General features: G+C 33.2%; 1 protein-coding gene across 1 annotated transcript in view; it reads right to left on the bottom strand.

The window, feature by feature from the left end:
• Positions 1-17,671, bottom strand: part of LOC100165940 (F-box/LRR-repeat protein 16) — a 34,444-nt gene extending 16,773 nt beyond the window's left edge. Inside the window, exon 1 of the mRNA XM_001947636.5 lies at positions 16,762-17,671. Coding sequence (XP_001947671.1) covers positions 16,762-17,478 — 717 coding nt within the window. The 5' untranslated portion in view covers positions 17,479-17,671. The remainder of the gene's footprint in view (positions 1-16,761) is intronic.
• Between the last annotated feature and the right edge of the window lie 294 nt (positions 17,672-17,965).

The following is a 17,965-nucleotide window of genomic DNA, read 5'->3' as shown; positions in this document are numbered from 1 at the left end:
ATGTTTATCAATATAATACATAGTTGCGCTATTATATTGCGTGGAACTGTGATGAATGTAAATCGTTTAAATGGATATTTGTCTTGGAAGTGCGATTTCGATTTGTTTGTGTTGTGTTGTTGTTGTTGTTGTGGTTGTCGCCGTCGTCACGGACGGAAGTTGTAAGGGATGTGTATAGATTTAGGGAATTCGGCGCAATATACGCGACGTGGCAATAAGAATTCGCTTAGGAATACATTTGGATTTGAAGGGTTTCCATTCGGTGAATTCCATTCCGTCGTATATTAAAATAATATTGCATTCCTTGATTTTTCCCTCAATCCGTTTTATACGAATATGCGGTGGCGTGACGGGCGTAATTTGGTGCAGACTGCTCGACGGTGCTATAATATAACACACATACCTAAATATATGTGCCCAGGGCCCAGGTCCCAGGATACCCATATCGTACTCATCATCGGAATTTCTTTTTGCGTCTTAAAAATGTATATGTATTTAAATTTTGATGACCGTGTTTTTAACATGTATTTTTTCACTACCTACCTATTGAAAAATTAAAATCTATATTGATTAAAGCATTATAATGTCGGTTCGTCGATTCGCGTTCTTTTACAGTAGGAACAATATTATTGTTGAACAATAGTTTATTCTGATGGAATTTCGTGATACGATACTTTTACATTTCAATAGTTGTACTATACTTTATCTAAAAAGGTTATACATACTATACATTATCAATACATATTATACTAATATACTGGTTGATCTGATAAATAATAGCTGTGACCAGTGGCGTGCAGATCCCTTTTTCCATGTGGGGCAAAGTTAATTTTTTTACACCCACCACCCACCCAAAACTAAAAGAACGTAGTAAAATAACATTTACAAATTTAATTTTAGTAACTTGTAAAATTCTTAACAAAAAATACCACACACACCCACCCCATTTGTGTCTTGTCTGCACGCCACTGGCTGTGACAAAGTATTCTTAGATTATATTTTTTGAGTCTTAGTTGATATAGAAAAAAATTATTTTTAAATCGTAATAAGTCTTAAACGGTTTGTATAGGTGATCGTAACACGCTTGATATGGGAATATAGTTATTCAAACTAGATTGTATAAATGTACAAAATTATATCTCAAATGAATTTTTTTCTTGAACCAATATTCCTAGTCTTATATTTACCATTTTTAGGTTAAATTAAATTTTACATTTACGTCATAAATATTACGAATGTAGATTTTTTTTAACCAAATCATGAGCTACGTAAAAAAAAATAATACTTTACATCACATAATATTATGTAAAAATGTCTTCACAGATTGTATGTTTTGAAATAAATGTTAAAAGAAATCAAATATTTTTTGTTATGCAAACGATTATTATTGGCGCATTTCTAAGTTTTCGTAAACCGTTTTTCGGCTGAACTGTATATAGAACACATCGTACATTGTTAATACTGAACATTTTTTCTCCGATAATATCTCGGGCCATGAATCACCTCTATTGTATGTATTATAACTCATAACATTTCAAAAAACTTCCTACCATATTTCCTTATTTTTATTTTTAAAGTCAAGCCCACTCGAAATTATACTGGAGTTTGGCAATCATATAGAGTATATCTACGTTATTTATTATTCTGAAGTATTGTATAGATATTCAATGTTCAATGCGTATCTAGTTTTTATAGATATTCTGTATGTTATAATGTATTTGTGTACTATCATAGTTTATATTTTTTATATTTTGAACGTAATTAAACCTAAAACAGTGTAATCAATAATTATAATTGATATACTACCGTTAATTATGCGCACGTAGCCATGTATAGGCACTTGATTACACCTTGCAATTTTTTTTTTTTTGGTTATTGTAGGATTTTTTATTAAATGTATTAGTATTAACAAGGTGTATAAAATATATAATAGAACTTTAATTCAAAATTTGGTAAATTTGATTTATTGTTTTTAAACCATATGGTAAAAATATTTTTCTGTTAAAAGTAGCTATATACTTAATATAATGATAGTCTTACCTTTTTAAGAGCCTATACATTGCAGGGTTTGGGGTTCCTGGGGCGACAAGAATATATATATCGTTCCAGAACGGTAGTTACTCTTAATCCCACTCTGCTATACAGAGAGTGCAATTATACATAAATATAATACGGTCGGACGGATTTTCAATGCAATGCATTATGTGCACCCTATATGATGTCGCTATATAGTATACATAATAGGTGTTTAGAACGATGTACAATGTGTTATAATTTATATCGACGAGGCACGTTTGTGTCTATAACACTGCACTATAGTTAGATCGTGTATAAACTATAACACTGCACCTGATAATACAAGTTCAGGGTGCCAGGATCTGAGGGTCATCGTTGATAAAAACTTTGCGCCACAAAAATCTGTGCAAATATCGTTCGCGATGTCTATATAATACGTATACATACAAACTTGTGTGAGCGGTTTTGTAACGTAAAAGTATACGCGATTCGCTATAGCGGTTTGACCTATAGACGCGGACGCGTATTTTATATTATGTACATGGTATAGATTGGTATATAGTTCTATATATTATATATATATATACATACGTGTAGCCTATACGGACTGGTCGAATAGTATAGGTACGGTGTTTAAGACGTTTTTCGAGAACTCATCGCCATTGCCAAAATCCGTACACACGTACATATATATATATATATGGTATAATCTATGAAACCCGCGCGTACGGCTAATTCAATTTATTGGCATCGTTCGAACACGCGACGGGCTCGCGCGCGCGCGTGCCAGCCATATAATATCGCCGGCGCCCAGCCCTCGAGGCGGGGGTGATAAATAGTGAGACTGCCGCTGCTGCTGTGAGAGGAACGGGTCTCGACGACGGCACCGGGTACAGTACATATATATAATATATATATTGTGTATTATCGTACACCGCAGCCGACTAAATAACGGACCTTTGCGCAATATAGGCGAGACGATGAAAACAGATATATATATGCGTGCATAATAATAATAATATACTTATATATGTGATGGTATATATATATATGCATGGGCCACGCCGCACACGGCAAGCCGACGCCAGAAAAGGTCTGCAGTGCACGTGGTTAATGGTATTGACTAAGGCTTTTGTACGTCGTCCACTGCTGTACACTAATATACTATAATGATTAATAAGTAATAACTGTATTAACTATATTGTGTTGGTTCTACAATCTAGGGAGCAAGTCGAAAGCCGTGAGTAGGGTATTTTCGGCTTTTATCGCTTACCCCACTCTTTATAAATATAATATATATATATCTAAAATGTACAGAGTCTGTATCGGATGGCTCGAACGTAAACTATATATTTTAGTAGCGAGTGTAAGCATGAATTATTGTTTGCTATAAATCGATTTGTAATCAAAACAAAATAACAGAATACTGATCAGATATGGCCACACAACCAAATAAATAACTCACTGTCACCTACACCAGCTAGACAAACAAATGAAACGCCAGCAAAACTTATGTTTGGCCGCTCAACACGTACCATTTTCGATTTATTAATCCCAAACACAAATGAAGTAGTTATTAATAACCAAATTACACAAATAAAAAATTCAGGAAAAAGAGATATTAATATAAAAGAGGGTGATTTGGTATTAGTTAAGGATTATCGAAATAAAAATGAAAATTGGCAAAAAGGAAAAATTACAGAAAACATTAGTAAAAACACTCATAAAATCATACTAGACGAGGGTTCTGAATGGATAAGACACACTGATCAGATATGGTCACACAACCAAAATAAATAACTCACTGTCACTACACCAGCTAGACAAACAAATGAAAATTATATAAATACTGAAACTGTAGTTGAAAATCAAAATCCCGATCCGGCCGATCCCGTAATAGTAAATAAAACACCCAAACCAATTAGATCTAGAAAACCGCCTCAGAGATATTCTCCAAGTGATTATGCTTAGGGCAATAATTAACTATTAATTATATCAGTTATCATATTATATAATAAATACTCGTATAAAAAAAAAAAAAAAAAAAAAAATAAAATAAATACTAACATAGTAATTATAAGCACTATACAAAATACTTAATATTTTTTTTTAAAGGAAAGAGATGTTGCATATTCAGCATTTACATTATATACTAAACGTTTATATTAACAATAATAATCATAAGTATCATATTACGATCGGTGGGGATTGTCCATCGGTCATTAGCAAGTAGACAATTTTATATGTACGTCAGTTCGATTTATACTTTTCATAATAAAAGACTATAATATACGTTTATGTTATTATTCATATTAACAATACACAACAAATACTAAAGTATCCACTGACGGCACTAACATATATTATATTAATAATCCTCCTCTAAAGAGAGTTACAGCTAAAGAGTTCCATTAGTAAAATGTAAAAAGTAAAATCCCACAAATTATAATGCCCATTTGGCACTACTGAAATGTTAAAAAAGTTACGGTTTTAACTCTTAATAAAATCATATTATACCAAGAACGGCCAGAACACAAAGAGTCAACTATAGCAACGACAAAATCATATAGTAATCAAAGTAATATATATCACACTCGTCACTCGTATAAAAATATTGATAATGCTATAAATCTAAATAATAATACAATATTATTCACTCTAAAATATGTTATACCTACTCCCAGTCTAGATGAATAGCTATAGTGGGAATATACTATATGTATACATAGGCAGTTAGAGAATTATATAATATATGTTACAATATTATTAATTACCTTCTCGACAGATAATTTGTCTGCATGAGTAAAAAAATAAATTTGACGTTATAAACTTTTAGTCATACCTTCAAATTTTAAACACCATACTCGTTCTTCAGTTGCTTTAGATGCAGTATATATAGTATATGAATTAAATGATTTGACCGAACATTAGAAAATTAATGGTGGGCTAAGAATTTCATATTATAAACCACTTATGCTTATCAATGCAATTTGCAGACTAAACTAATATATTATTATAGCCGTGAATCGTCATTATACACGATGGGAGAATGTGGACGTATCAGTGTCAAACAAATAAATGTTTTTTAAGCTACCGTAGTGTCAACACAAAAACACAAACCAATAGGTGGGTACTATAATACTTAATATACAGGTATCTATTCTCGCTTTCCGGGGGCTATAAATAATATACTACTTGGATAATGTACACGACTGATTTAACAGCAGCTATAGACCTTATATAAGTAGTTATTATGGTAGTAACAATAACAACAATACGACGGTTTATTTCGTTATGTTTTTGGGTCTGATTTCCAATAACTATTTGAGACTGACGAATTGTCAAATATCTGTGCTCTGCGGGACGCTAGTTTACGTTTGATGTGATATACTTTTTTCTACTTTCATTTTCGCGTTTAAATTGATGAAAGCACTCATAGAATAATTGAGTATTTCTTGTACAGTAAATATGTAGTTATTTTTGATTGAATATAATATAATACTGATGAATTATTCATCTAATATTCTAGTCAGTAATGATTCAAGGAGGGGGAGTTGTTGTATGACTTTATGCATAATTTAAAATTATCTGTTAATTAAAACACCTACATCATAAGTCCCAAAAAAAACTAGAATCCACTGAAGGGGGGGGGGGGAGTGCGGTAATTATTCCCTAATGCCTACGATACCCCCCATATATATATATATACGCCACTGATTCTAGTCCATAACGAGTAATTGATGTTAACTTTTTCATTCACCAGTTATTACAAATATTGCTGCTATAAACTCATCTAGTCGTTCGTAACAAAACAAATTGTTTATTTAAAAACGTACTACGTTCATAATATATTATTATGAATTATATGATTATACCAATGCACACGTTTTCGTAGTGTTTCACGTTTTCATCAATCGTATATTATGCACATTGACAGTGAGATTTATAATAAAAGAAGGCTGCATGTCTGTGTATACGTATAGCTATAATAATATATACAAACAAATAACATTCTTTTTTTCATCAATTGAAATTAATTTTTTTCCATAATGAACAACCGTCGGTGAAAACTAATACGACTCGAGGACTAAATGACTTTTTTCCAGTAGCAATCATCTACGGATCTCTTTTACATAACGAAATACCGAATAAATACCTACATATTATCTAAAAAAAACAAATTTCTAAAACGTATCGCTTGCGAACTGACAGTGAAAGTCTGAAAACTTACTACATAAATGTTTTTAAATTCTGTGCGGAGCGATGAATGTATTGATTTTACAATGATGTGTGTTTTTTATTTATTTATTTTTTTTGTGTGTCTGTCATCAGTCATCACTGTTTGGGGTAATACAACTTCCTTCCTTTTCTTCAACAATCTCTTGACCGATGGGAAAGTGAATCTATTTGGTTCATTCGGGAGGTTAAAATTTAATATTCCCATTTGTTTTCAAAAATGCAGGGAAAAACAAAATTAAAATTAAGGAAAAATGGGACTTCTTACGCAAAATCAGTGTTTGACAAAATCGATTTTGGTTTTTGGTGAAACTCCAAAATAAATGAACGTATGTCGTATATACATGACAACTCTAAAACAAAGGCAGTGGCGCCTAACTAGGTCAACTAGGGACCCAGTATCACTTTTAGTGAAGGGGACCTAATTTAAGTATCTTACACGTATTGTTGTGAACAAATTTGGGGTAGTCAATGTATTGTTGATTAGAAAAAATGAGGAAATATTAATAAATTCCTAGGTTTTTGTAAGTAAAATTAAGAAAACCCAATAATGATGGACATGATACAAATTTTCAATTCTATACATATTTTTGTAACTCACCCAATGCACAGTCTCATTAAACCTTTGAATAGATTTACCAACAACATGTAAACAGTAAACATAATAATATATTCATAAAAAAAATAATTATAATTGTACGATAGTGTATAGGTATTATACAAGGATATCGAAAATATGACTTAAATTATCAATGCGGTTAAAGGCTTTCAATTATTCAACAGAGTACCTATCTATGTGAATTTAAATACAAATAAACATACTTTACATTTTATAACATCAAAACTAGATATATTATGTATATTTATATGCATAAATGTTTTATAATTTTATTTTATTTTATTTAGATAATACTTTAGTATAGAACGAATGTATTGTCATTATTGGACAACTTAATATAAAGGTATCTACCACACACACACACACACACACAAACGGCTTCGGTAAGTATGGATTATATAACATAGTATATTAGTATGTATTATGTGTATGTATACATGTGTTTTCTATTATCATTAAAATATTTAAAAGCCCGATTTAGGTTTATAGGTACCTATATGTTACAAACCCATTTGTAAAATGCCACACGCGTACCATCGCTGTGCAGTATACATATATAACAACATGTGCAGCTATATATAATTTTATAAAACCATTCTAAAGAGTTCTGTTGTACGAGTGCCGTCTGAAATAACGCGTAATACACACACACACATATCGGTGCACGCATATATTTTGAATGAAAGATTCAAAAATATAATATATATATATATATAATAATATATATTATTATTATTCAAACGGGATTAAAACACAGGAGCGTAACTCGAAGGTCGCAGTTTGATAACCTAGTGCGACAATGATAATTAGGTAATTACCTATAGTAAGTTGTATTCCTAATTCCTATTAATAATAAATAAGTAACACACTTAGTTACACGTGCGCTATGCAGTGTGAACATAATATAATAATATAATAATATGTTTATATAAGTACACGTACGGCGTGTCTTGAGATATCATTATTCATTTACCGAATTGTTGTGCACGCGTGTGCGGTGTGCGTCTCCTGAAGCCGACACTCTGCAAGACAATATTATAATACGTATTACCTATGTGTAGAAAATCGATGGTTATAATCGTGGTGCGTACCTGCGCCTATATTTACGAAAATCTTACGTCGTCGCTCTAATATTACAAATCGCGCGGAAAATAACGGTTCACGAGCTATAGTCGCTATAGTATAATACTATACAATTTTAATGTAATAATAATAAAAATAATAAATACGTGTCGTACTAAATAGTATTTAGTAAATACTTATTTAGGAGTACAGGTATAATGAATAACGCGTCCCTGCTGTGCGAAGTGCGAACCACTCGGGCGGTCTTAGTACGAAAACCACCGAAACACTTTTGACACCGCGCGAGCAAACAAATACGACTTTCGTCCGGTGCAATGAGAATAAAAAAAAAAAAAAATCGATTTGGCAAACCACGCTGCACACACGTACTTCACTTACGTGAGTGACGGTTTACGTGACAGTTTACCAAAGTGTCGTCCGTAAACGCGGTGGCAAACACGCGCTCGCGGAAAAAGAAGTCAAGTGCGGCGAGTTAATGATTTGGCGTTTCCAAGCACCCTGTGTACAATGTGCGCCGTGTTTAGAACGATATTTTGATATAATGATAACAATAATATTATTGTTATTATTTATAGTGTTTATAGTGTTTACTATATCGTCCAAGCGGGTCTCCGCGCGACGTAGACGGGCCCGCATCAATGTACAGGATATACGGGGCGACCTTGGGCAACAATATATTATCATTAGGTATTTGTTATACAACGTGCGCAAAAGATAGGTTTTTTACGAACCGTTGCCCGCGGTCCGCGATCCACCTGTGAGGGTCGTTGTGCATCTGCAGCGCTCCCGTCGAATGTACATAAACGTGCCTGAAAAATCTTTGTGCGTCGAGACAACGTGGCACGAAGTACTGAAATTGTAGTGAAATCACGCGTCGTCGATTAAATCGCGTTAAAAGGCGTGCCAAAGTTTTCCTCTCGATTATATAAATGTTTATGCCGCGGCCGTACACTGGTGTAATACGATCGTAGGTTCAGCAGTATTGTCTTATTTTCAATGTCGATATAGCTGCCGCAGATACCTAATACTGTTGTGCACCGACCGAGTGGAAATGGTAATCGACTTATCGAGAACAAGCAAAGTATGTGTACACGCCGTAACGATTTTTAAAACTTGTATAATAAAATACGCAATAACAGTAAAAGCTTGCGATTTTTAAACTTAAACAACCCTCTCCCTTAAACCTTGCCGCGTGCGTCCGTTTTGACCATTTAAAACTCGTCGGTTCTTGTATAATACGACATATTATTATTATTACGTACGACCCACGCGGCCACAAGGTGTGGTAATCATATTTTATATTTTTTATACTGTTCTCATATTCTCTGAACACCGGCATAAAACGTTCACGTCCGTTCGTACGCGCATTAGTAAAATATACGAGGAGCGACAATTAATAATATTATACTTTATAATGGCTGTATCGCAGCAATAACAATAATAATAGTAATCAATATTAAATTAATCTCTACATACAATTATTATAGCGCGTACGTTTTATAATAATAATAAATAACATACGGGCAGATCAGAAAGTCGTATTAAAAAGAACCGATGGATATTTTTCGTTTAAACGTCGCGTCGTGATAAAATCGTCATAATAATATTATATCATAATATTACCTATGTCCTATAATATATTATATTCCCCCATAGTTTTTGTAGTTTGTACCCCAACAACATACATCTCTAATTCCTAGCACAGTCGCACGTGTACCTACGTCAAGTTTAGTCAGTCGTTTATAGTGACGGTTGATTCAATTGCAACCACAGTATGGGTACTACATTATAGTACAATATGTACATATTATTATTATCATGTTACAGGGCGAGCCAACTTTTCCGTAAAACTATAACGCTAAAAAAACACGGCACAAGTCTCTCGTATATTGCAATGAAAAGCCATTTAGACTTAAATGTGCGTTGCAGGACGACGTCGCGGAAACGATTTTTTTTTTTTAATTAAAAAAAATGTCAAACGACCTAATTCCCATGGACAAAAACCTAGCCTGTTGTGTTCGTGAACGAGTCGCGGGGCTATATTATGTTATGTTGTGCACGTGCAACATTAACAGTCAGCAGCAAAGTCAGCAGAGATACAATAATGATCATTGATCACGCTTCCACGCAGCTACTTGTCGCGACCCGCGGCGATTATATCGGCGATATCCGAACACAACAAAAACGCTGCAATAAATATTAATATATTTATAATGTATTACAAATATAATACATTATTATTATTATTATTATAATTATAAGTCAGGTCGTCACGGTTGTATCCGAAAAACCGAACAAACAGTATTTTGTTTTTTCACAACAATAAAATATGAGATTTGTTTGTGCTGCAAAACCAATAGAATATAAAACAATTATAAAGCATATTATAAACATTAATTATTGTATGTAACGTTATTCCGTGCTAAAAATAATTATTTGTCAATTACGTACAAACGATAATAATTGTGCTTTTAAAATAATAGAACGAAAAACGTATACTTTCCGAGAACTGCGAGATAGTTTATTATTTATTCGCTATGACATGACGTGTCAAGTGTAATAGATATATTATGATATATCTAATTAATTATACACAACAATTTATTCCATAAACTGTATGCATTAAGCGTTGTACTTGAAGTAAGGTAAACTCGACTTTTTTTTGTTTGGTCTATGATTTACGGTTAGATACCTATTGAAATCAATAAATAAAACATAAATTGCACTGTTTAAAATAATGTAATTTTTTGAAGATTGCAAAACTTATTAATTCAAGCAAAATTCTTCTACGTTTTTGTTTGTTAAATAATTAGAATTTATAAACCGTTATTTTATGTATAATTAAACTTAAATCGCGTTTAAAATTAAGTATCAGATTAAAATAATTAAAATGTCAGTCGACACATTTTTATAATTTATTGGTGTCTGAGGGTTTTTCTGGGTTGTTTAAAATGCATAAGGTGTTATGGCACGAGTGCCAAAATGAGACCGAAAAACATTTCACCGACTGACGCAAGTTCCAGCTGCGTTATTATTCACCTTGCGGCGGCGTATCTCTTAGTCGGGAATAATATAATATATTTTATGGATTTTTTTTATCATTTCTGTGCTCTCACGTGTAAATTCATGAAACCAGCACAATTAAAAGTTTTGAAATTTGGTGCACGCTTGACCCACATGTAACACAACTTTATATCAGTATAAAAAACGATAGAACTTTAACAGTAGGTACATATAAAAACCAGAACAAGTTTACCTACTTACGATTTTAATTTAAAACATGTATTCAGAACATATTTTAAACGATGTATAAGGCATTAGGCACATACACAAACAACTTTAAAGTTTTAGCAAAATATATTGTTGTCTGTGGGAGTTGGTTATTGTAATTAAATATTATGAAAACATAATTTAATTTAATCATGTGGTATGAACGTATGAATTAAACATAACATAATTTGAACGGTTTACAGTAGGTACATTATTTAGTTGTAGGTTCCTATTTTATAATTATTATTATTATTTTAAATTTCATTAATTTATAAAATACAAAAAAAAATAGAAGAATATAATAAATTGTAATATTACATACATTAAAGCGTTAGTTAGAGCTAAATTAATATACTTTTAAGCTAATTTTATTCAAAAAAACGAAAAATGTATTTATACTATTTTTGTATAGTTATAAATTAAAAACTGAATTATTTTTATTTTTTCATTAAAGTTTGTAAAAAGGAATAACAAAACTATCTACTGCAAGTTCTTTGATTGACTTCATTGTACATAAATAATATAATATGATAAGTAATATTTAAAGGTTATAGGATATATTCACACAATATTCAGCATAGAGATGGACAGCTACTTCTCTGCAGCAGAGTTAAAATTATATCAATTAATATATGCATAAAATAATTGTATTAGATGAAGATAATATCTTCCAGAAAAATGAATAAATTATTTGTTTTAATTAAAAAGGCATGCCGTGATTTAACCCTTGTAATACCGGAAATTATAAAACATAACCCTATCCCGAGTATACGGATTGGTATAGCAAAGCAACTATACACTAACCTACCCGGTCTATATCATCGAGTATAGGTACTGCAATATATAATTGGGTTGAAGGGTTGAAATAATAATTATTTCAGCCACCGTTTTAACGCGGGCGCAACGAATTTATAAGATGATAAGGTTTTACTTATTTTTTGTTGTGCTTTATATTTAACGGGCAAATAGAAAACGGGTGACAGGTAGTCAACTGATTAGATTTTGTTTGGATTAAGACGCACAAGCCTTTCGGTTCATCTTTTTTTTCTAGTTCACCCTTTAACTAATATGTATATATATAATATATATATAGGTATTAGTTACACAGTATACACACCGACCTTCAAACAACCCGACCGGTACATCTTCCATCATCATTTTCGGCAAGGCAACTCTGACAACAAATAAAATGCTACACGTCTACACAGAAATACATATATTATACCTATATAATATATAGGTGATATATTTACGCATATTATTACATACAATTGATCGAGATGCTTTAGGTGCATGTATACATTGTATACATGATGTTAAAACGTAAACCCGCGCGTATACCTATTATGTAAATGCACTTAAGGTACTAGGTGGTGATGGTATACATTTTTTGCGAATTCTTAATTATAAAAGTAATAAATTATAATATCATATGAATCGGTGACTGTCATGCTGACAATACGTTTTAGATGTGCTAGTAAAGTTGCCCGTGCATATAATACATATTATAGAAATATCATACACAATATAATATTATAAATTATAATCAAATTTAATAAATTATCACACAAGTATTGAATACATTATATTATATGCCATCGAAAAATAATTTTCCAACATCATTTAAGTGGATGCATACAAAATTAAGCCAACCAAACTTGTAATTTTTTTATTTCCACTATTTTTTATTCATTTGAAAATGTCTTATTTTTTGCATTCCAAAAGATGTCAAACGATCCAATACGGTCATGTCAATGGTTGTATCGCAGTGAACTGGAAATTAAACTATGCCAGGCGTAGCTGGTACCTGGGTGAGTGACAACTTACACGAGTACTATTATAATAGCTGCGTGCCGTCACTTTTATCCTACCCCGTGGTTGTGCACAACCCCTACAAGTCAAGAATCACCATTATACGCACCCGAAACTTATGAATTCTAAAGAATAACAAAAAAACGTGTTAGCCGTCCTATGATTAAAGACTATTTTTTTTACTCACGAATAAGTACAATTCAAATTTGATCAACAATTTCAAATTTCAAACAATTATTATTGGTTTTAATATAATATAAGTTTTTTTTTAATTTTTACTAATAATGTGGGTATTTATTTTTACAAGAGAGTTTTTATTCAGTTTAGGTGATTGGAAATTTAAAAAAAATTAATTACACAATCTACAAAACTATTTTCTCGTGAATTCTTTTTTATAAGCTATACTAAGTAACAATCTTTGCTTGGTAACATATGTTACCATATGAGTCACGATATAATATAAAGTAATTAGTACTAAATTCGATTATAGGAATGGTTAGGAATATCACTTTAATATGAACCTTTTGACATTTAATTAGATAAATAATACCTTTATGTCATAACTCTTATAGCGTTTAAATTTTCCATACATACCTATCAAACTAACAATAAGTATAAGAAGCTGAGTGCACTATATTGGTCAGAATGTGGTTTATAATATGATTAAAATAGGTAAATCGAATGCATTTTAATGGTGAAGGGTGAATACTGTATATTTTACAGTGTACAACCACATAGTGGCGGATACAAGGGGGGGGGCGAAGCCATGAATGGGTATTTGCCTCCCCCATGGGCTGTCTTCTTAACATTTTTTTATTATTATAATATTTGGCTAAACAAAAGTTACTTAAATTTATGAAAATTCGTCACCCCCCCCCCTCCCCCTTTGAGTGACTTTTGGATCCGCTACTGCAGCCATAAAAATAGATCATAATATATATATAGTCATATATAGATAATATAATATGTTTCTAGAGAAATATGATTTTAAGAGAGAATTTAAGAACCTTAAAATGTCTAGCTAGTTCAATCGCAGAGGCGTTTTATATTTTGGTTTGTATTTTATTTGTCACTTAAACCTATTGTTTTATAAGTCATATATTAAATGTAGGAAAGTTTTATTATTGTGTTATTTGCGTTAGCTATATTAATTTACTTATGCATGATATAATAATATGATATGTAATTATGTATTTATACTTTATATATACTTGTAATAATTATATCAAGAGCTTATAAAAAAAATTATTAATCACCTTATACGGTATAAGTTAAACTCATACAGTATTTTAAGCGATTAAACATTATAGTAATTGGTGTATAATAGGTACTCATTATTACTATATTATTTGATTTTCTAAAGGGGTACGTAAAATATAGAACTAAATTACATATTATTATACTATAGTATAGCGTAGGTATAATGTAAAAGTTATATGAACTATCTGATATATTTATATGAATTTCAAAATTGATGACACTTAAGTACTTTACTGTCTTTAAACGTATTATGCACAACAACGAGACTCGATCAAATATGTATACTATATAGTATTATGTTGGTAAGGAATTTAGTGAATAATGTACCTACTCGACCGGTCTTTTTGTTCGATTACTTATAAGTCATCGGAAATATTTAATATAATTATTAATTTTAAACGTTTATTCAGTAAATTTTAAATGTTGTATATTATTAGATTGATTCAGGAGCTAATGTAAACGCCTAATAAAAGCCTTTAAAAAGTACAAAATACGTTAATACTTAATACTTTACATTGTATATTATATGAAAATTCGAAATTGTCAGGTAAAAAACGAAAAGCGCTGTGTGACCATAGTAGCAATAATAGCAGCAACAATAATTGCGTTACATAAAATGTACAAATGAACAATAAAAACACACATTGTAATATCAAATAATAGTATAATATACCATCGTGAACCATGATCATTTTATTGTTGTATTGTTTTGCGGTGTGAAGGTCAATTTCTGCGGGACGCGGTCTCAAAAGTACGCTAATCGTTATTTCAATGTCCATATCATATTTACAAAACTGTGGCACATTGGCACGTCAGTGTGTAGGTTGTGTATTTATTTTATAATATAATAATAACTATTTTTTAATTTTTTAATTGTTTTATATCTATCTATCTATATATATAAGAATCTATCTTGATTTTGGAGACGAAGGAAGCCGGTTTGTTTGTTTGTTTATTTATTATTGTTGTTATTATTATTATTATTATTATTAATTATTTATTTATTTGTTTGCACTTGCATTTTTCCATTTGAAATATATATTATTCATTGAACAAATAATTTATTGTTACATTTTTTTCTACCTTATCTCCATTCTATAATAAAGAGAATACAATTTACCACTCCAGTGGTCAAATTCAAAATGTAGGATATATAATTTTCAGAAATTAGCAAAAACAATAACTACAATATGTAATTATATTATATTATTTGTATAGTCAAAAAATAGTCATATGTTTTTAAATTTAATTATAAAAAAATAATTTCTTCTACTATATATTAGTACAAAACAAAATAGTACATTGGCGAGTAGAAATAAAAATACCATTACATTACGCAGCTATCACTGTGTCTATAATATTTTAGTTTTATAACATATAATAATAGTATCCAACGTGATCATTGTAAGAAAATATTTTTTATTATATTTAGGGCCAAAGCTTAAAATATAAAGTTATTTGAGCATATTATTTTGGTTAACAAAAATAGTTTAGGTGCATTATTATTTCTTATAGCTTCAACCGTTTTAAAATGATATAGCACCTGTAGTAAATTATGCATTTATACAAGACTTGGTAAAATTTATTGTGGGAACAAGTTTCACGAAGAAATTATGAAACGGATTCTCCTATAATGAGCTAATCCAAATACAATGGTCAATAAAGTATTATAAGGCTATATATTATACATAATATTATGCTATATTGTTGAAAATGTATACGAGGGTGAAGCGGACAAATTAAGCTTATACTTTAGGTACTGAATAGAAATATCGTGGTACAGAATATGCTATTATACCAAAGAAAGTCTATTGAACCTGTAGTACAACATGATATATTATTAATATACCCACGTATATATATAACCACAGATAAAATTGCGAGGAAACTTAGGTATAGTGTTACAGTATAGAACTAGAATGAAATACTATATTGACGTCCACCGAATGAATGAATGTCACCGCCAGACTGCCAGAGAGACAGAAGGGACATTACTGGCATGTCCCATCCGGATCCGGTACTCCGGAGGTGTCCTGTCCATATCAGTTTCCGAACATTTCATATAAAGAGAGATCTGCGGGGAACTCAAATACTTGCAGATCGGCTGAGTCGATGTGTTTTATATTAATTTTAAACTTACTGAAGTTATTCGTTTTACAACGATAATTACGACTTGCGAAATACTGAAATGCAGGTATGACGTATGTTGTTTAATTAATGTGAAAATTCTATATACAGGCCATATTTTACTGTACCCAAATTCGACCTAATATCTAAGTGGCGTGCAACAATTGGTTTAAAATGTACATTATGCCCAAAAACCACGATGAAAATTATTTCTCTATTTACTAAACGTAAACGGGATTTCATCAGAAATACTTGTTAAACGCAATAGGTTGATAAGTTGGTGTGCTGAAATTAACAATAACAATACAAATATTACATTATTGGCGGCTGAGACTCACCTGCAAATGGTCTAAGAACGATTCCAATCCCCTGTCGGTGACGCTGGACGACTGCAAGCACAGCGCCAATATGTTTTTATTGGGAAATGGGTACGTGTTGACGAACTCGACCGTGTCCTGGTCCTGGGCGCCGTAAATGGTGATTGCCGTCATCTCTCTGGCCACGAACGACTTGAACACGGCCGCCTTATCCGCGTAGTTGTATGACCTGAGCTGTTTGCAGCGAATCACCGGCCGCACGTTGTACCAGAACTTTGGCGATCTGTACAGCACGTCGCGCCACCGGACGCACACGCGAGACAGCGGCACGCGCTCCGCGGCCGAGAAGTACATGAAGAAACCGTTGAGGAACTGCTCGTCGCGCATCATCTCCGACCACGTGACCGGCCGCTTGATCCGGTACGTGGCCACGCGGTTGCGGACAGGCGTCCGGCCGCGGAACCGCGGGTACTGGATGCCGCCGGAACCGGAGCCTCCGGAAATTAGACCGCCACCGCCGCCACCACCGGTACCGCCACCGCACAGCACGTTGGTGACCCGTTCCATGACACTGGTACCGGTTCGCGGGGCTCGGGACGGCGAACCGGTCGTGCCGGCCGCGGTACCGCCGCCGCCGGAATTCGACGTCGACGGTTTGTTGGCAGCCCGCAGCGTCAGTCCGTTGATGCGCTTCGACAGTTCGGCGCTGGCACGTTCCACGACGCCTTGGCTGGTCATGATGGTGGTGATGTCGCCCCCGGTCACGAGTTCACGATCGTGTGCACACTACCGCTACAGAGATGGCCCGTCACCGTCACTGCCACCGCAGCCGTCGTCGTGTTGGTGATGGTGCGTCGGACGCTCCGTCGGCACTGAAAACGGCGCGGCGGGGAACTTTCGCTCGCGCGCTCCGCCGTCGTTGTCCGCGCGGCGGCGTGCGCTCCGCGCTCGGTAACCGACGACGCTGCCGCCGCCGTCACCACCCCTCCGAACGCCAACCCCACTCAACGGCGGAGAACCCACCCGGATCGCGCGCGCTATACGGTCCCGCGGATTACCGCGCTCTTCCGCCGCCTCAATGGTCGGCCTGGACCGATCAATAATGTACGACGCGCGCGAATATCAGCCGCGCGCGAACAAATGACTGTGCGACGATTGCTGCAGCAATAAACAGGGACGACAATATATATATATTATATGACCGGGGCTCAGGAAGAGGAAGTAA

Source organism: Acyrthosiphon pisum, chromosome A2 (genome assembly GCF_005508785.2).
Source record: "Acyrthosiphon pisum isolate AL4f chromosome A2, pea_aphid_22Mar2018_4r6ur, whole genome shotgun sequence".
In the NCBI taxonomy this organism is placed as follows: Eukaryota; Metazoa; Arthropoda; class Insecta; order Hemiptera; family Aphididae; genus Acyrthosiphon; species Acyrthosiphon pisum.
Note: the sequence above shows the minus strand (reverse complement) of the source record. Positions and strands in the feature narration are given on the sequence as shown.